General features: G+C 37.9%; 2 protein-coding genes across 7 annotated transcripts in view; one reads left to right on the top strand and one right to left on the bottom strand.

Moving 5' to 3' along the window:
- The window catches only part of Spata22 (spermatogenesis associated 22), a 25,267-nt gene extending 4,328 nt beyond the window's left edge, over positions 1–20,939 (bottom strand). Inside the window, exons 1-7 of one of the 3 annotated variants that reach the window (XM_031351244.1) lie at positions 20,830–20,939; positions 19,338–19,444; positions 16,051–16,179; positions 13,482–13,542; positions 13,266–13,361; positions 3,772–4,114; positions 404–527 (exon numbers count right to left, since the gene is read on the bottom strand). In XM_031351244.1, the coding sequence (XP_031207104.1) occupies positions 404–527; positions 3,772–4,114; positions 13,266–13,361; positions 13,482–13,542; positions 16,051–16,179; positions 19,338–19,380 (796 nt within the window). In that variant the 5' untranslated portion in view covers positions 19,381–19,444; positions 20,830–20,939. Of the gene's footprint in view, positions 1–403; positions 528–3,771; positions 4,115–13,265; positions 13,362–13,481; positions 13,543–16,050; positions 16,180–19,337; positions 19,445–20,738 lie in introns of all 3 variants that reach the window. The other 2 variants (XM_031351242.1, XM_031351243.1) reach the window with 2 other exon arrangements.
- Positions 20,906–21,137, top strand: part of Aspa (aspartoacylase) — a 38,165-nt gene continuing 37,933 nt past the window's right edge. For 3 of the 4 annotated variants that reach the window (XM_031351252.1, XM_031351247.1, XM_031351251.1), the window contains exon 1: positions 20,906–21,027. The gene's annotated coding sequence lies outside the window, so the exon portion shown is untranslated. The remainder of the gene's footprint in view (positions 21,028–21,137) is intronic. The other variant, XM_031351249.1, reaches the window with a different exon arrangement.

Genomic DNA, 21,137 nt, shown 5'->3' with positions numbered 1-21,137 from the left:
ATACTTATTTTTATTTTTTAATATTTTATAAATTTTAAGGAATACAACAAAAAAATATTATAGGTATTGAAGGGGAGTCTATGAGAGGAGCGGTGGTATAAAAGGGGAATAAGAATGTGATTCAATTCTATTTAATTAAAATATGTTTTTAAATGTTAACAAATTCAGATAAATTGAAATCATGTAACTTTTCTGATAATGCAATAAAAGTTAAAAAAAATAACCATTTCCTGAGTACTGATAGTAGACATCTTGTTATTTTGAAGACAACTCACATTTCCCCTAATATACATAATCTCCTTTTTCCAATTTGTATTTTCTTCATGATATTCTAGGTTCTCCTAATGGCATTAAAAATACCCAAAATAGTATTACTGAAGTATTCTTGAAATATTATACCTACCTAATACTTCAAAAAGAAGTACAGTTTTCTGCACTTGTGCTCGCCAATACTTCATGCTTTCAATAACTGCAGAAATAATTCTTAAAGAATTATCCTTTTCCTTTAACCGATGGAAAGTCTCTTCCTTTCAGGAAAAAAGCAGAGCATTAGAAAAGTGTTTCACTTTATTCATTATACTCTTTGATCTATGCAAAGTCGAGTTTCTTATTGTTTGTAGAATGTGTAAAAAGAACCACTAAAAGTTTCGATGCAATTAAATCCCCAAATTAAACCCATCATTACATTTCACTGCATTATAGAGTGAAAACCAGAATATACTTAAAATGAGAAGAGAATCACGGGGTCAGGGAGATAGCACAGTGAGCAAGGCACTTGCCATATAAGCCTGATGACATGAATTTGATCCGCAGAATTCATGAAAAGGTGGAAAGAGAAAACCAACTCCACAAAGTTATCCTCTGACCTCCACACATACTTCCCCTACATACATCATACACACAAAAATAAGTAAAGTTTTAAAAGAATCACTTAGCCAGGCAGTGGTGGTGCATGCCTTTAATCCCAGCACTTGGGAGGCAGGCAGGTGGATTTCTGAGTTCGAGGCCAACCTGGTCTACAGAGTGAGTTCCAGGAGAGCCAGGGATACACAGAGAAACCCTGCCTCAAAAAACATACACACACACACACACACACACACGCACACAAAGAATCACTTATATTGTTATTCATTTACTCCACTAACTTTCTCCTCCACTGAATAAGCATTATATGCCAGCACCTTTATGTCAGGTAAGTAAAAGAATCCCTACCCACATTGTAAACACATTGATTCATTCATTCACTTAATAGGCACTTTTTTAAAAACTGAAGAAAAATAAGCATAAAAGTAGGAGGGAAACAAAAGGTGGAGAGGACAAATAAGTATGGATAATGGGGCGATGCAAATATAATTTGCATAATGAAACCCACTACTTTGTAGTACAATATACACTAATAAAAAATTTAAGTGCTTTTGGGGTATCCAATCTGTGCCAAAGCTACTCAAGAAACAGCAGTGAGCAAACAAGCAGGCATAGTGGCACATACAGGAGGCAGAAGTAGGTGGATCTCTGTGAGTTCAAAGGCAACCTGGTCTACATAGCAGGTTCCAGACCACCTTAGTAAGAGCTGCATGGTGAGACTCTATCTCAAAAACAAGAACAATGACAGTGATGATGATGATGATGAGATATCTTCACATAATTTCTAATCTAAAACAGTATTCATCAAATAAATGAGTAAATAAGTATAATAAAACATTAGAAATTGTTATCATCTGTACATGAAAAATAATAGAATGAAAAGATAAAGAGAGTCAGGGTTTATCATTTTAAGTGGGTAGTTAAGTGGGGTCAGAAAATAGCACATGTTAAAAGTCCTGAAATAGAAATGTACTTTGCATTTTTTGTACCTTGTATTTTTTTTAGCAGTCTCAACTGATCTGGACCCCCAATATCTCTCAGACATTGAGCCACCATCCAGGCAGCATATACCAGCTAATATGAGACCCCTGACACATATACAGCAGAGGACTGCCTGGTCTAACCTCAGGAGAAAAGATGTACCTAACCCTCGAGAGACCTGAGGCCCCCAGGAGTGGGAAGGTGGAGACGGAGGGGGGATCGGGGGGAGGTATGGAATGGGAAGCAGTCTGAGGGCAGACCGGGATGGAAATGAAGTCTAAACTGTAAAAAAGGATTAAAGAATAAATAAATAAATAAATTTTAAAGAAAAAGATTTATTTTCTTTTATGTGTGTGTTTTGTATGTATATTTATTTGGGTACCCACAGACTTTCAGAATGTTGTGAACCATTGTATGGGTACTGGGAAGAGAGCCCAAGTTCTTTAGAAGTGTGGCCAATGCTCTTAACTACCAAGCTATCTTTCCAGCCCCATACTTTATAGATTTTTTAAGATCTGAAAACACAGACCTTTAAGTCCTTTAATCCCAGCAACTGAAATGCAGAGGCAGGTGGATCTCTATGAGTTTGAGGCCAACCTGGTCTATATAGTGAGTTCAGGGCAACACAGTGAAACACTGTCTCAAAAAAAACAAAAATACTAAGTTTCAAGGGTTAAGGCACAATTTCCTTTTGGGGAATGAGGATTGTGAAGAGTGCCTAAAGAAACTTTCTTCAAAACTTCCCCATCTTCTCCCTTCCTAAGCAAGATTTGAATATGCCTCCTTGAAGATGACTGCCACATGAGTTACTGTTACTAAGGTGACAATGTCATATCATTCTATATGCAAGGTCACATGGTATTGAGAATCCACCAAAATTCTTGCTAAAATCAATGATGTCCAGATTACGATCAAACAAATGCCAGAGTATTTAAGCACCCAAGCACTAACAGCAGTAAGAAGCTAACAGAGCAGTGGGGGAAATCAAATTACCAAGACCATGAAAACTAGGCCCACAGAGGGATGCAGACCTAAAAAGAGGAAATCTCCACCTCTCCTCACATTGACATTCCCCCAGTGACTTATGTTGGCTGAAGGCAGAAAACAAGGATTCCAAGGTGAGGCACCAGGTAGGACAATGCAGCCTGACAGAACACAAAGATTCACAGAACAACAATCCACTGGGCCTTGGGGTAAAGTGTGAGAGAGAAGATAACCTGCACATGTGTAGAAAACATTTCAAAGAACAATCAGAAGTGCAGCTTATTTAGAAAAGGTACATGTTCTCTAGACTATAAATCAAAGCAGAGAGATACTGTAGGATTCACCATACTCATCCCACTGTGAAGAGTTTTAGATGAACAGCACTTTGCAATATGATGTAGAAGGCAAGAAAGGCAGAACAGGACCAGATTATAAAGCAGAAGTCACAAACTATGGCCTACACTTCAAATCTAACCTAACCCACTATTTCTGTCAACTTCTACTGGACCACAGCCATGCTCATTCATTAATGTGCTATCTCTGGCTGCTTCCAAGTTACAATAGCAGAGTTTAGTCTTGCCAGTAAAATAACTGCAGCAAAGACAATAGGATCTATAAAAACAAAAATGTTATGTGGCACTTTACAGGACAATATTTCTGATATCTTTGGGGAGGGAGAGAAAAAATGACATAATAAAAAGCATGGATTATTTCTACAAGCAATGGTAAACTATTATTACCTTAATAATTGAAAGAGCAAAAACCAGAATTCAGTAAGAAATTCTAGAGCCAATATAAAAAAAAAAATCTAAGACATTTCAAAAACCAACACTCCTTTACATATTTATGCTAATCTACACATACCATATATTATCTTTCTAAATAGTTACTACATGTGCTTAAATATGTAAATAAGCTATTCATTAATATTTAAATGTTTACCTTCAGAGAATTTTCTCTTGGAACAGCTCCCAACACTGTTTTCTTAAATGGATTTTGTTGAAAACTAGGTTTAAATGCCTGCAGTGCACTGGCTCTGTCAGGGCCTTTCATTGTAGAGCCAGGCAGTTTTGATAAGCATGTTTGTCGGGGTACTTCAGCTTCTCTGTGTCCAGGTAAGTTAGGAAGGTCAGGTGCTTGGAACTGTTTGTGTCGTTGAGCTCCCAGATTCACTGGATAAGAACTGAACTCACTGTGTGCCGCAGGGCTTGCAGTTTTATGCTGAGGTCGGAAATCATTTCTATCCCAAGTTCTCAAGCTAGTGTTCCTATTGTTGCCTCTGTAGCTATAAAAGGAAAACATACTTCTCTGTGTCTTCATATTTAGGAACTGATGAAATTTTCCATTTTTCTGACAATCTGTGGTTTATAGTCACAAAGCAGTAAGACATTTGAAACACATCACTCATTACACAATGATATAATATATTATTACTTCTCTTTCAAGATGAAGAGATAGAGTTTTGGGGAAGTAGTAACACATACAAAGTTAAGCAGCAAATCTCTGGCAAGTTCGAAAATTGGAAAAGACAAGTCTCCCAACTCAATAAACATTGCTACAAATAATGTGTTTATGATGTCTGAGCCTCCACATAACAGTAGTTTCCAAATAGAAATATTTTGAGGACTTTTACTTAATTCTTTATACATTTATCTTGAAATTTTATATAAAGTACAAAAAAAAAAAAAGCTACAGCTTGCCTGTAAGGTTATTTTATGTTTTAGGCTTTAGAAAGCCCTACTAAACAACATGTTACAGCATTTCATAACTACACTATTTGTAAAGCTTGTCAGTACAAGGTGTTAATAAAGCCCAGAAAAAAAAGTATATTTTCTAAGCAGGCCAGCTAAGAGTTATATGGGAAAGAAAAATTAGTCCAACTCACAAACTCTTAATCATGAGTAATTTTCCCAGAAACACCTGCATTACAAGACAATCAATACAACCCATCCATTGTTTGGGGGGGAAAAAGACAGGGAGAATCTAGTGATCAGCAAAAAGATTAGGTTTCATGGGGCCTAAGATTTGTATAGTTTGAGAAATACTGTTAACAAATTAATTATAAATTTAAGAATAAAATGGTGGCTGAGGCAGACTCCTAGTTGGTGTGCTCCTGAGAAGGCACCACATTCTGACCCATCCTAGAAGGCCCACTGCACTCAGAGCAGTTGATTAGAACCCCCTCCCCACCACCACCCCCAGTCCTGGAGCTGCTGCTAGAAGCCTGGTGGACATGGGACCCATAACCCCCCAAAATCACTGCCCTCCCAAATACCACTCCCCTTCCATCCCTTCCACCGATTCTGCCTGGTCCCTTCTGCCGGGGCAGACTCCTTGTTGGTCTGCTCCTGTGAAGACACCATATCCTGATCCACTACACTCAGAGCAACTGAGGATCAGCTGCACTCAGAGCAGTTGGACAACAGCTTGACTGCTCCACTGAAGACTCAACAATCTGAAGGCCTCTCAGGAGATCTACTGCAGCCAAGGCAACCAGATCAACAGCTTCTCTGCCCCTGTGAAGAGCCCCAGTTGGAAGGCCCTACAGGTGGCATGCTACAGCCAAGGCCACAGGCCTACCAGGAAACCTGAAGCAATCCAGGGATAAAAGAGGCAGGCTCCAAACAGTCACCCAGACTGTTGCTTATGGTCTCGCAAAAGGCAAGTGCAAGACCATAAACAACAGAAGACAAAATACACAGACATCATCAGAACCCAGTTCTCCCACCACAGCAAGACCTAAATACAACAACACACCTGAAAATCAGGAATCTGTCCTAAAATCCTATCTCATGAAGATAATAGAGTCCTTTAAGGAGGATATCAATAACTCACTGAAAGAAATAGAGGAAAACACAGGTAAACAGGTGAAGGAATTGAATAAAGAGATCCAAGACCTAAAAGTGGAAGTAGAAACAATAAAGAAAACACAAATGGAGACAAACTTGGAAATGGAAAGCTTAGGAAAGAGGTCAGGAATTACAGATGTAAGTATCACCAACAGAATACAAGAGATAGAAGAGAGAATATCAGGTGTAGAAGATACTGTAGAAGAGATTGATACAACTGTCAAAGAAAATTCAAAACATAAAAAACTCCTAACCCAAAGCTTCCAGGAAATTCAGGACACAATGAAAAGACCAAGTCTAAGAATAATCGAAATAAAGGAGAACGAAGATTCCCACCTCAAAGGACGTGAAAATGTCTTCCACAAAATCATAGAAGAAAACTTCCCCAACCTAAAGAAAGAGATGGCCATAAAGGTAAAAGAAGCCTATAGAACACCAAATAAATGGGAACAGAAAAGAAAATCTTCTTGTCACATAATTATCAAAACACTAAATGCAAGAACAAAGAAAGAATATTAAAAGCTGCAAGGAAAAGGGGCCAAGAAATATACAAAGATAGACCTATCAGAATTACACCTGACTTCTCAACAGAGACTATGAAAGCCAGAAGAGCCTGGTCAGAGGTCATGCAGACTCTAAGAGAACACAAATGCCAGCCCAGACTACTATACCCAGCAAAACTCTCAATCAACATAGATGGAGAAAACAAAATATTCCAGGACAAAACCAAATTCAAATAGTACCTATATACCAATCCAGCTCTACAGAAGATCCTAGAAGGAAAACACCAACACAAGGAAAGTACCTACACCAAAGAAAAGACAAGATATTAAGCATCTCACAACAAAGCCAAAAGGAGAGAACCACAAGCACACAAAGCCACCTACAAAAACAAACATATCATGAACCAAGAGTCATCTGTCTTTAATATCTCTCAATATCAATGGACTCAACTATAAAAAGACATAAGCTAACAGACTGCATATGCAAACAAGATCCAGCATTTTGCTGCATACCAGAAACACACCTAAAAAATAAAGATAGACACTATCTCAGAGTAAAAGGATGGAAAATGGTCTTCCAAGCAAATGGTCCCAGGAAACAAACAGGAGTTGCCATCCTAATATCCAATAAAATAGATTTTCAACCAAAAGTTATCAAGTGTGATGAAGAAGGACATTTCATATTCATCAAGGGGAAAATCCACCAAGAAAAAGTCTTAATTCTGAACATCTATGCCCCAAATGCAAGAGCATCCAAATTCATAAAAGGAACTTTACTAAAGCTCAAAACATACATTGAACCCCACACAATAACAATGGGAGATTTCAACACCATTCTCACCAAGACAGGTCATTGAAACAGAAACTAAACAGACACAGTGAAACTAATAGAGGTTATGAACCAAATGGATTTAGCAGATATCTATAGAACATTTCACACTTCTTCTCAGCACCTCATGGTACCTTCTCCAAAATCGACCATATAATTGGTCGCAAAACAATCCTCAACCAATACAAGAAGATTGAAATACCAAGCATCCTATCAGATCACCATGGCCTAAGGCTGGCCTTCAATAACAGCAAAAACTACAGAAAGCCCAAATACATGTAAAAACTGAACAACTCTTTACTCAATGATAACTTGGTCAGGGAAGAAATAGAGAAGTAATTAAAGACTTCTGGAATTTAATGAAAATTTTAGCACATCATACCCAAACTTATGGGACACAATGAAAGCAGTGCTAAGAGGAAAATTCATAGCACTAAGTGCCATGGTAAAGAAGCTAAAGAGATCTTACACTACCAACTTAACAGTATACCTGAGAGCTCTAGAACAAAAAGAAGCAAAGACACCCAAGAGGAGTAGAAGACAGGAAACAGTCAAACTCAAGGCTGAAATCAACAAAATAGAAAGAAAAAAAGATACAAAGAACCAACAAAACCAAAAGCTAGTTCTTTGAGAGAATCAACAAGATAGATAAACCCCCTAGTCAAATTAACTAGAGCCCCGAGACAGTATCCAAATTAACAAAATCAGAAATGAAAAGGGAGACATAACAACAAAAATGGAGAAAATTCAAAAAATTGTCAGATCCTACTATAAAAGCCTATACTCAACGAAACTGGAAAATCTAGATGAAATGGATGATTTTCTAGACAGATACCACATACCAAAGGTAAATCAAGAGCAGGTAAACTATCTAAACAGACTCATATCATACAAGGAAATAGAAGTCATTAAAAACCTCCCAACCAAAAAAAGCCTAGGTCCAGGTGGACTTAGTGCTGAATCCTACCAAACCTTCAAAGAAGACCTGATACCAATTTTCCTCAAACTATTTCATAAAATAGAAACAGAAGGAGTACTACCTAACTCGTTCTATGAAGCAACAATTACTCTGATAGTTAAACCACACAAGGACCCAACTAAAAAAAGAGGACTTCAGACCAATCTTGAATATGAATATCGATGCAAAAACACTAAATAAGATTCTTGCAAACTGAATCCAAGAACACATCAAAACCATCACTCATCATGATCAAGTAGACTTCATCCCAGGGATGCAAGGTTGGTTCAATACATAAAATTCCATTAATGTAATCTACTATATAAACAAACTCAAAGGAAAAAAATCACATGATCATCTCCTTAGACGCAGAAAAAGTATTTGACAAAATACAACACCCCTTCATGGTAAAATTATTGATGAGATCGGGAATTCAAGGCCCATACCTAAACATAATAAAAGCAATTTTTGACAAACCAACAGCCACTATCAAATTAAATAGAGAGATGCTTGAAGTAATCTTACTAAAATCGGGAACAAGACAAGTATGCCCACTTTCCCCAAATCTATTCAATATAGTACTCAAAGTCCTAGCTACAACAATAAAACAACAAAAAGAGATCAAGGGAATAGAAATTGGCAAAGAAGAAATAAAGGTATCACTATTTGCAGACGATATGATAGTATACATAAGTGATCCCAAAAATTCTATCAGAGAACTTCTCCAGCTGATAAACAACTTCAGTAAAGTAGCCAGATAAAATTAACTCAAATAACTAAAATAAATCAAATAAATATCTAATTTATTTGATAAACTGGCTGAGAAAGAAATTAGGGAAACAACTCCCTTCACAAAAGCCATAAATAATATAAAATATCTTGGGGTAACTCTAACCAAACAAGTGAAAGACCTGTATGACAATAACCTCAAGTTTCTGAAGAAAGAAATCAAAGAAGATCTCAGAAAATGGAAAAATATCCCTTGCTCATGGATTGGCAGAATTAACATAATAAAAACGGCCATCCTACCAAAGAATCTACAGTAATCAATGCAATCCCCATAAAAATCCCAATACAATTCTTCTAAGACATGGAAAGTGCAATTGTCAAATTCATCTGGAAAGGCAAAACAATCCAGAATAGCTAAAACTATTCTTAACAATAAAAGAACAGCTGGAGGAATCACCATCCCTGATCTCAAGCTTTACTACAGAGCAATAGTGATAAAAATACATGGCATTGGTACAGAGACAGACACATTGATCAATGGAATAGAATTGAAGACCCAGAAATAAAACCACACACTTACTTGACAAAGTAGCCAAAAATATACAATGGAAAAAAGAAATCATCTTCAATAAGTGTTGCTGGTCTAACTGGCTGCCTGTATGTAGAAGAATGAAAATAGACCCATATTTGTCACCTTGTACAAAGCTGAAGTCCAAGTGGATCAAGGACCCCAACATAAAACCAGATACACCAAATCTAGTAGAAGAGAAAGTGGGAAAGAGCCTTGAACTCATTGGCACAAGGAGAAATTTCCTAAACAAAACTACAATGGCTCATGTTTTAAGATCAACAATTGACAAATGGGACCTCATGAAACTGGAAAGCTTCTGTAAGGCAAAGGATTTCAATAAGACAAATCGGCAACCTACAGATTGGGAAAAATCTTCACTAACTCCACATCTGACAGAGGGCTAATATACAAAATATATAAAGAGTTCAAGAAGTTAATCACCAGATAACTAAACAACCCAATCAAAAAATGGAGTATAGAACAAAACCAAGATTTCACAACTGAGGAATCTCAAATGGCTGAGAAGCACCTAAAGAAATGTTAAAAGTCCTAGTGATCAGAGAAATGCAAATTAAAATGACCCTAAGATTCCACCTTACACCAATCAGATTGGCTAAGATCAAATCCTCAGGTAACAACACATGTAGGAGAGGATGTGGAGAAAGAGGAACACTCCTCCATTGCTGGTGGGACTGAAAACTGGTACAACCACCCAATCAATCTGGTACAATAAATCTGGAGGTTCCTCAGAAAATTGGAAATAGATCTACCTGAAGACCTGGCTATACCACTCTTGGGAATATACCCAAAAGATGCCCCACCATGCCACAGGGGCATGTGTTCCACTATGTTCATAGTGGTCTTGTTTCCAGAAGCTGGAAACAACCCAGATGTCCCACGACAGAAGAATGGATACAGAAAATGTGGTTCATTTACACAATGGAATACTACTCAGCTATTAAGAACGAGGACATTCTGAGTTTTGCAGGCAAATGGATGGAAATAGAAAATATCCTGAGTGAGGTAACTCAGTCAGACCCAAAGGACATGCAGCATGGTATGTACTCACTAATAAGTGGATATTAGCAAAAAAAAAAAAAAAAAAGAGTACAGAATACCCAAGATACACTTAGGAGAAAGAAGAAGAAAGCAATCACAAGTGGGGAGGGATGGAGGGACCTGGGAGGAAAAGTGGATGGGAAGGAGTATTGCGGGGGAGAGGGGAACCTAATCTGGTATTAGGTGAGGGAAAAGGACTGAAGCCTGGAGGACCAGCAGAACCATAGGAAACAGACAACCTAGGGAGGTAGGAGGTTGGGGGGACCCCCCAGAATGCACCAGAGACCTAGGAGGTGAGAGACTCTCAGGACTCAAGGAGGGGGACCTCAGATGAAATGCCCAACATTAGGGAGAGGAAACTTATAGAACCCACCTCCAGCAGGAAGACAGGGCATCAAATGAGGGAGGGGGGCAGCATCCCACAGTCAAAAGTTTGACCCATAATTGTTCCTGTCTGAAAGTATTACAGGGATGGAAATGGAGAGGAGCCTGCGGAAAAGAAGGTCCAGAGACAGACCCAAAGAGAGATCCAGCTCAAGGGGATGTACCAAGGCCTGACACTATTACTCAGGCTATGGAGCACTCACAAAAAGGGACCTAGCATGACCTCACTCCGGAAGACCCAGCAAGCAGCTGTCAGAGGCAGATATTTGCATCCAACCAATGGACTGAAGCAGCTGACCTCTGTTGTTGAATTAGATAAAGAGTGAAAGAAGCTGAGGAGGAGGGTGATCCTGTAGGAGGACCAGCAATTTCAATTAATCTGGATCCCAGAGATCTATCAAACACTGGACCACCAAACAGACAGCATACACCAGCTGATATGAGGCCCCCAACACACATACAGGAGAGGACTGTGTTCATCAGAGATGATACACCTAATCCTCAAGAGACTGGGGACCCCAGGGAGTTTAGAGATCAGGTGGGATGGGGGTGGGAACATCTTTGTGGAGATAGGGGGTGGGGAGGAGGTATGAGATGTGGAGCAGTTGGAGAATGGATGGGGGGAATACAATATAGAGTGTAAAAAATAAATTAATTAAATAAAAAAATAAAAGGGTAAAAAAGATCAATTATGAATCTTTAAATTACAAATACAACAATTAGCATTAATATCCAGGAAAAATACTAGAATTATAGCTATTCATAGCTATTTCCTCTGAATTGAAACATCCCTTCCTTAATGGAAGCAGGAGGCTCAAAAGATTGAGGCAATTAGTGAAATTCAGAAAACTCAGAAAACTACCAGGCCCTCCACAGTTATATAAACAGAAAAAAAAAAGTTGCAGAGAGGCAACTCTTTGGCAGGGAGCTCCAGAGTCGGGCTTTTGTAGAGTCATCAGCCATATTGGGGTTAGCTTTTCCATGAGGGAGCTACCTTTGAGTCCTCCATGCCCCTATGTGTAATATCTTATACATGCTTTTTATTACAAAGGAATCATTGAGAATCATTACAAAGCATGCCATGTTAGTTTTATTTCCAGAAGATTAAGAAAAACAGATTTACTCTAATGTCTTCCTAAAAACAGTAATTTTTATATTTCTGAGTAGAACAAACACAGAACATGTAAGCAGAACTAGCAAATAGATATATTGTTATTATAGTACTATTAAATATTATACTAAAATATGCTAAGTGTAGAAATCTAGGCTCATAAAGACTAATGCCATGTCCTTGAATATGTGGATCCTAGTTTCAGTTTCTTAGAAGTATTTTTTTTAATTTAGAGTACCTGTACAGGCTAAGAAGCTAGAAAGGGGATGTTGAGGAAGTACCACAAGGGGAACATAGCAGAACATAGGCAATATGTAAAAGTAAGTTTTATTCACCAGATATAATTCACAACTTGGAGTCTTCTAGCTGAATAAGCTTACCCTTTCTAGTTCTTTCTGAACTCTGGTTGGCTGGTTCAACTCAGCTGTTCTGGCTCAAAATTCCTCTCCAAGATGACTAATTTAAACTGACTTCCCTCAGCTTCTCAGTGAATTGGTCTACTTGGAAAACTGCCTCTGAAGTCCACGAACTGAACTGCACTGACTATACAAACTGAACAAAACTGCATGAACTCAACTGCATTCAACCGAACTGCACTGAACTGATCTGAACTGAACTGACTGAAATCCACTGCACTGAACTTCCCTCTCCTCCAGCATCAGTCACTCTGCACTTCTCTTATGTCACCTCTCTTTCCTGTCTTTCCTGTCTGTTCTTCTGAAAGTTGGGTGTATCCTAGCTCTGACTCATTCTGTCAAATCTTTCTTTGATTCAACACTTGTCTGCCCCTCAACTAGACACCACTTTCAAACATGGCTGCTTTCTTCTACAAACTGACCTTACCTACATTGTTTGAAATTAAAGGTGTGTGCTAAGGGTGTGTCTGTATTCCAGCCAGAGGGATTAAAGGTGTGTGGTGTGTCTGGAGCAGGATCACACAGACCAAGGTCTTTGGATGTGATCCCTTGCCTGAGCAGCCATAATGCTGGATTAAAATTCCTCCACAGTGATATGAAAGTAGAGATGGAGAATGATGGGAAGGGTTTATGTAGGAATGAGGATAGGGATAGAGGAAAGATAAGAAGCATAGCCAAAACAAAAATATATATGAAAAAAGCTATATGAAAACCTATTTTAAGTCAGTTTAACCTTCCATATATTCTACTTCCACAGATCAAAGCAAACTACAGATCAAAAATATTTAGAAAAAATTACATCTATACCCAACATATACTTTGTCATTATTTCTTAAGTACACAATGACAACTATATAACATTTACATTGTATTGCATTGTGTAACTTAAAGTATACAGGAAGGTATACATAGATTATATTCAAATATTAGTTTGTTATTAATGTAGAAATTTCCTAAATGTATTTCTAAGAAAGAAGAAAGATTTTTTAAAGGAAAGAAGAGAAAGAGAAAGCATATGCAGACTTACCCCCAGGCACTCTGGCTTCTTTCAGCATTTGTTGGAATAGATGTAGACAGAGAATTTTGACTTCTCGGGGGATAAGAAGCAGAAGCTGGTATTTGCCTTTCAAGGAGAAATCTTATTAAACACAAATTGTTTTCGAATTGATAAATGTAAAAATGTATGCAGAAAGAACATCAGTAACAGACACACATGTATTGGCTCATATATTTTTTCACATACCCTGTATTCACTGTTTTCTTTAAAGGAGCCACCTCTGGATTCACAGCTTCCCATGCCCAATCTCAGAAGTATAAGAACACATAAAAATAAGATTTTATTTTCAAAATAATTCCTTACATTTATTTAACTTGGTAGTTCTAACAAGTTGAAGAAATAGGCACAGTCTTTAGTAGCACTTGATTACAGAATTTGTCACAGCCTGCCTAATTTTATAGATGTCTTTCTTATCCACTGTACTTAAGCAAAGATAGTAGTTTAATCTGTCTTTTCCACAACTTATCCTAATACAGTGCCTCGTAACTGGCAACATAAATTTAGTTGAATCCAGAGTTTCTTAAATTTTATGCCACCCCACATCAAGAAATCCATTATAACTGGTAACAAGGTAACTATTTGTGAAACTAACAGATAGACACAGAATCAGAGTAAGATAACAAAATTTTAACATGCAATCTAACTCTTACTATGCATGGTAAACACTTCCATATACATTTTCTACCCTGTTCTAGTTACTCTCTTATATCCTTAATTTCTATTTTTATGTTTTAATTATTTGCATGTGGGGGAGCGTAGTGCACATGCGTGTAGATGCTCATGGAGGCCAAAGGAACTCCTGGAGTTGGAAGTGTAAAGTAGTTGTAAGACATCTGACATGGGTGTGGGGAACCAAACTCAGGTCCTCTGAAAAACTAGTGAGCCCTCTTAACCATTGAGCCACCTCTCTTTTCCCATATTCTCTTTTTATAAATGTTCATTATATTCCAGACTAATAGGCCAAGACAAAATTTCACATTTCCTCATGAGATAGCTCACACTTGTAATTTCTCAAGATCAGTATTCATGCTACTTATAAAACATTTTAAATGATGAGAAAGATTTTAAGGGATGGTGAATGCTGACTTGTGCATGTCCATGTGAATTTCTACTGTTTATACATAAAATGGGAATAAGGGCCACAGATGACTCTGTAGGTAATGGCACTGCCTTCCAAGCCTGAAATTCTAAGTTTGATACCAGAATCCACAGTGTAAGGAGAGAGCTGACTCCCAGAATTGGTCCTCTGACACACACACACACACACACACACACACACACACACACACACACCATCATAGTATGCATACAACTGTACTCATACACACACACTAATAATAAAATTCAAATTTTAAAAATGGAAACATTATATGTTAACTTTATACTTTAAATTCCTAGTACAAAAGAAAAACAATGACTGGATCAAAGTCTATGAAAGCACACTGAAAAAATTAAAATATGAATATTGTTATTCATAAAATTATTTAATATTTTATTCATATGATTCCATTAATAATTTTAAAAGTTTGTTTCCAAAATTTAAATATACATAACCAGAATGTGCCAAATATATTTCAGAATATCTGCCTATCAGTGCTTTCTTCCAGAAGAAAGTAAAAAGACAGTGAACATTGAGCCAGTGAGCAGGATGGCTTAGCAGGAAGCCTTGCCATCAAGCTTAATGACCTGAGTCTCATCTCTAGAACACACATGCACACACACACAAATAAATAAGAAAAGTAAAGCCTCCCAACACTCACCACTATAGCTAATTGGTTCACAGGTGACAGGATTTTAGTGGTCTCACTTAAAATGTAACACATATTAGAAGCTTCCAGACTCAAAAACTTAATCAAGATTTACAAAAGACAGTCCGTCTCTGAGAAGTAGAGATAGAGTAAATAAACTTCCAGCAATGGCAACTATCATAATGTGCTGGTTTAAGCTACAGGGAAGCATACTAGATGAAATAATCTTAGACCATTTGGACTATCACAAAATATCTTAAATTGGGTAATTTACAAATAGTTTTTGACAGTGCTGGAGACTAAAACATCTTAGATTGAGGTGACAACAAACTAGGTGGTTGGTGAAAGCTTGGCCTCGCTTCAGAGAGAGCCCCTCTAAGTGTCCTCACATGACAGAAGCAGCAAACACACTTCATCCTCCCTTTACAAGGCCACTAGTCCTTTTGCAGGGGTGGACTCCTCACAACTCTAAGCACCTCCTAAAGGTCCATCTCCTACTCAATGGTTAAGTTTCAACTTAAGAATTTTCAGATCCCAGAAAATACCGAGGGAGACAACAGAGAAAAGAATGCAAAAATCCTCTGAGAAAGCAATGACTAGAACTAAGCACCAGAAATCCCTGGGCTTATTACTTTTCTACAGTCTACTTTTTTCTATTTGATTAAAACTCTATATACACTTTTCCCTGTTTCTGAGGAACTCAAACCCTTCCATCCATTCCTAAAAAACATATGTCACGGTATTCTATGTTCTGAGAAAGAAAATAGTCTTTGAAATGTAGGTTCCTACTTTATTAGAACAAAGGCTCCAGACATAAAAATAGACTCCATTTAAATGCTAAGCCATCCTCATATACTAGGCAACTCAAAACCCCTGTGCTGGAATGCTCAGAAGCAGCCAAGTAATCTCTATATCTGGGCAGTGAGAAGCAGCAGGGACATTCTGCAATGAGAGTCCTAGAAATTTTCTACTTGTCTATTGAAATTTTTACTTACTCATTTTCTTACCTGTTGGTGAAGAAGGAGAACCGTAGCTGTTAGAAACAGTACTGTTACCTGGATCATTCTGAAGTGGATTAGAAGTTAATGGCTGTCTGTTCCTCTTTTTCTGATTGAACAATGGCACTGGCAAACAGCCTACACAGAATGTACCAATAAATTAGTATGAAATAGATAAATAAGATGTCTATATCTAGAATAATTTCTATTAATAATATGTAATGATGCACAGTTTACTGTCTATTCTATATGCTAATACACTACAGATATATTTCTATGCCCTTGAAATAATTTTTGCAATCTTTTACAAATCCACATAGCTTACCAGTGTCTCTAAAGTTCTTTCTTCTTCTCCTGTCTGTTTTTAATCCCCAAACCTTTCCCAAATCTATCTTTTCTTTTCTGAATTTCCCTCTTCTGTTTGTCTATTTCCTTAGCTGCAGAGTGCCTATAAAATATATCAAAGCTAAGAAAGAAAACACTTTGAACCATACTTTCCAAAAATATAACCATACTTTAGATAGACCACCAGCCTCTCAGACCATAGTTAGCAAACTTTACTTGACTAAGATTTATCCTGGAATTCTGATTAATATGTTCCAAAGTCACAATCTCTAATGTTGAAATTTTTCTCTTTTTTTAACTTTTATTGCATTATGATGAGAAAAGTTACATGATTTCAATTTATCTGAATTTGTTAACATTTAAAAACATATTTTAAGTAAATAGAATTAAATCACATTCTTGTTTCCCTTTTGTATCCCAACTCCTCCCAGAGACCCCCCCACAATACCTACAATATCTTTTTTGTCATATTCCTTAAAATTTAAAATATTTTAACAATAAAAATAAGTATTATAAAAGTTGTTTGATATAAAACAACAATCAATTTAGCAGTATTATGTACATGCCCGTCTTCAGCAATAGTGAAAATACATTTTTCTCAATATAAATTTTAAATAACTCCAAACAAATTAACTGTATATTTCAAAACAATACATCACTACTAGTATTTTCTTAAATGAACATAAATATGTAAAGTCTTTTTGTTTGTTTGTTTTGTATTTAGTAGAGTTTAAAATCTTGGCTCTTGTTTTGGTACAAGCCCAAAATAAGAACAATTTTTAGACATTGGATTTCATTGTAATAAGGCTGTACTTCAATGACTCTCACATCACCAAAGGATTTTACCTCCATCATACCTAAGCTGAGAGTTGACAGTTCTGCTGCACCAAGAAATGAATTGTAGGCACAATTTTTGGATACAGACTTCCTGCTATGGTCAAAGCTATTTGACTTGAGTGAGTGATTTTATTCTCAGCCCACAGAGAACAGGTTACATGCATTTAAGAAATGGTATATGTATTAAGATGGTCTATCCACAATGTTGAAATTTTTATTTCAATTATGTACTCTGGAACCCAAAATTATACTTTCAATAAGCACCCCAGGTATCTGTAATGATATTTTTCTTTGGATAATTTTTTTAAATGTCTTAAGATGGTAGTTCTCTACCCTTCTAATGTTGTGACCATTTAATATAGTTCCTCAGGCTGTGGTGACCCCTGACTATAAAATTATTTTATTGCTGTTTCATAACTATAATTTTGCTACTGTTATGAATTATAATGCAAATACCTGACATGCAAGATGTCTAATATGTGACCCCCAAAGGGGTCTCGATCCATAGGTTGAGAACCACTTTCTTAAAGGAATGACAATACCTAATCCAAGTAAAAGCAAATACCTCACCACTTCCTCCACATGACAAAAGCAGGTTCTTCAGTCAAAACAACAAACTTTAAAAGTTACAAGAGAATTCGGGATAAAGAGGTCTTCAAAGCAATAACTAGAAAAACCAAGATAGGCCCTAAGTTCCTAAATCTCAGTTCAGAAACTCTTAATACTACCACTGTCTAGCTGTCTCATTCTCACTGGAGAACACTGACTCAGGAAGATCTCTAATGAAAATCTATTATCACGTAGGTTCTTGAGTCAGGATTCCTGAGTTTTAACTGTGCCTTCAAAGAGGATTTGAAATAAAACTTCAAAGTTAAATATGAGCAGTTTCCTTAAACTCTTGACCAAAGATATATACAAGAAGCATAACATAATAATTAAGAATATGGATTCTAAAATCAGATTTCTAGGTTCAAGTCCTATTTCTACCACTCGATAGATTACTTAGTTAAGGTCTTTGTGTCCTGATGTCTTATCTAGAAAACAGATGTGGCGATAAAGATTAAATACTTGTGACTAAATGTCTAAAGTATGGTGCCCCATCATAAATTATCATTATATATCATTGTATACTTCATTGTACATCATAATCATTTCCCTGCCTGTCATTCTTGACTTCTATCCTTACATTACCTCATAACTGGGAAAATAGAAACAATACAAAATATTAGAAAACAGTTCCAGCTGCATATGTAGCAGAGGATGGCCTTGCCAATCATCAATGGGAAGAGATGCCCTTGGTCCTGTGAAGGCTCCATGCCGCATTGTAGGGGAATGCCAGGACAGAGAAGAGGGAGTCAGTGAGTTGGTGAGCAGGGGGAGAGGGGATGGGATAGGGGGTTTGGGGAGGGGAAACTAGGAAAGGGGATAACATTTAAAATGTAAATAAAGAAAATATGTAATTAAAAAAAAAAAAACAGCTTGGTTGTTGGTGGCTCTAACCTTTAATCCCAGCACTCAGGAGACAGAGGTAGGTGGATCTCTGTGTGTTCAAGGCCAGCCTGGTTTTGAGGGGAGTTCCAGGACAGCCAAAGCTACACAGAGAAACCCTGCCTTGAAAAGAAAAAAAAAAAATGCTGCTAGAGGGGTGAGACAGGAATGGTACGTGGGTGGAGGAGTACCTTCTTAGAGGCAAAAGGGAGAGGGGTGGGATGCGGGGGTTGCAGAGGGGAGACTGAGAAGGGAGGCAACATTTGAAATGCAAATAAATAAAATAACCAATTTTTTTTCAAAAAAAGACATACTTTAAAAAAGAAAATATTTTAACAAGTCAATGAAAAAACACAAATGTATTTCTTTGTTTCCTTCTTACAACCATAAATAAATCAATCCCTTAACTTCTGTAGAAAAACACACCAGAGTAAATCTCAGTACATTTAATTTTCCGCTCATCTCTCCTGCTAAACACTTACTTTACCTCTTTTGACTATAAAAAAAGAGGCTAGACTAAATGTCTTATCTCTTTAAACATTCCTTCCCAAATGTCCCTATAAACTATACATGTTTTATGTACTATGTGAAAAAAATACCAAAAACAATCAAAGAGTGTTCAATACCTGCTGTACTTCGGGCTGAACTTTCATGTAGGTTTCTCTTCATTTTCTTCAGTGTCAAAGCTTTCTGGACTTAGCAGTTGACATTTACAAAATGAAGTTAACTAAACCTTAGAAGGAAGAAACATGTAACTCATATTCATCAACAAGATCGACTTTTCAGTCAATTAGTTATGGACACTATAGTTTAAAACATACCCCATTTTCCCATATATGTTCAAATAAGTTATGACAGGGGTGGATATAATCTTATTTTCTAAATATATACAGAGTTTCCATACAGTCTAAGCAATTTATTTCAGAATTCAGGACCCACCATGGGAATTTTGAACCAAAGCTATAAAGGAAAGGAATTACAGCACTGACAAACTTACAGAAACAAATAAAACATTTTTCCATTGTATTTTTTTCTGATTTTGGCTTCCTAATATATTTATATCTTAATGTAATTTATTTAATTCAGCAAATGTTTGCCCATAAAAAGGCCAGGCACAAACCCAAATAATTTGTACTGCAAATCCACAGCCCAGTGAGACAGACTGATGTGGAACACAAGCAGCAGTGCAAATCAAACAGGTAAACGTTAATGTCCAAATATCATTTGCAAAAGTAAAACTCAAAGGCAAGAGGCTGAGGGCTGCCACTTTGTGTGCCTCCAACTTGAAACTCTTAAATATTTTTCTACCACTCTAGGAATCAGAACAGAGATGGAGCCTTTTTTTTTTTTTTTTTTTTTTTTTTTTTTTTTTTTTTTTTTTTCTCAACCAGGAAACACCAGCTCATCCTAAGCCTAAGAGGACTTACAGGGGCTGAATACCTTAAATATCCTAAAACTGTAGCATGTGAGACAGAGTCTCATACAACCCAGACTCGCCTCAAACTTCTGATCTTCCCATCTCTATTACCCAAGTGCCGGGGGTGCAGGGCTAGGCCACTATGCTTGACTCACAAATATATGGCAGTACACTATCATCCTCCTGGACCAGTAACCTGTTGCCCTGAACCCAGCTTCCAAGTGAACCAACCAGCTTCAGCTGGACCGGGGTGGGGTGATGGGAATGGGGTGACTGGGGTGGCAGGGGTAGGGGTGGCAGGAGCAGGGTGATTGAGATGACAGGAGTGGTGGAAGCAGGCGGGGGTGGTGGAGGCAGGGTGGCAGGGCCAGGTTGGTGGGAGCGGGGTGACTGGGGTGGCAGGGGCTATGGGCGCAGGGATGGTGGAGGTGGGGTGGCGGGGCAGATGTTGGGGTAGAGGGACTACCCAACTCACTGACAACCCTGCCCTAAGACCATGGCCTCAAGCAGGGACCAGACAGGGCCTGTATGCGGCCTGCTTAAAGGAAGGGAAAGATTTTCGAGTCAGAATTCATCTTCCCTTCCAACACCCGCCTCCCGCCTGACACACCCATTTATGGGGCCATTTTAGGTCAACAAACGGTATTTCCCTCCAAGAATCCCCTGCCGACACCATGTACCAAAAGAGCCCTCAAGGTAACCTCGCCTCCGCCAGCCGCGCGGAACTTCCCGCCTCTGAAAACACGCGGGAAGCTTTGCGCAGGCGCAGCAACCCGAAGTCCAGCGCGCAGGCGCAGCAGCCCAAAGTACAGCGCGCAGGCGCTCTGGGACACCTGCCCTGCGAACCACGCAAGCGCGGGGACCCAGGCCTCGCGAGAGTTAAATTTCTGCCCGTAAAGGTAAAAGCGGGCTCCCTTTGTTTTGTCGCTTGTGAGGTTCAAAGCCGGCTAGGGCATGGCTCTGCCTCGTCAACTGTTTTGTCCACAGACAGAAACTTTGTTCTGGTTAT

This window comes from Mastomys coucha, unplaced genomic scaffold (assembly GCF_008632895.1).
Source record: "Mastomys coucha isolate ucsf_1 unplaced genomic scaffold, UCSF_Mcou_1 pScaffold5, whole genome shotgun sequence".
In the NCBI taxonomy this organism is placed as follows: Eukaryota; Metazoa; Chordata; class Mammalia; order Rodentia; family Muridae; genus Mastomys; species Mastomys coucha.
The sequence above is the reverse complement of the archived record's forward strand: the minus strand, read 5'-3'. Positions and strand labels throughout refer to the sequence as shown.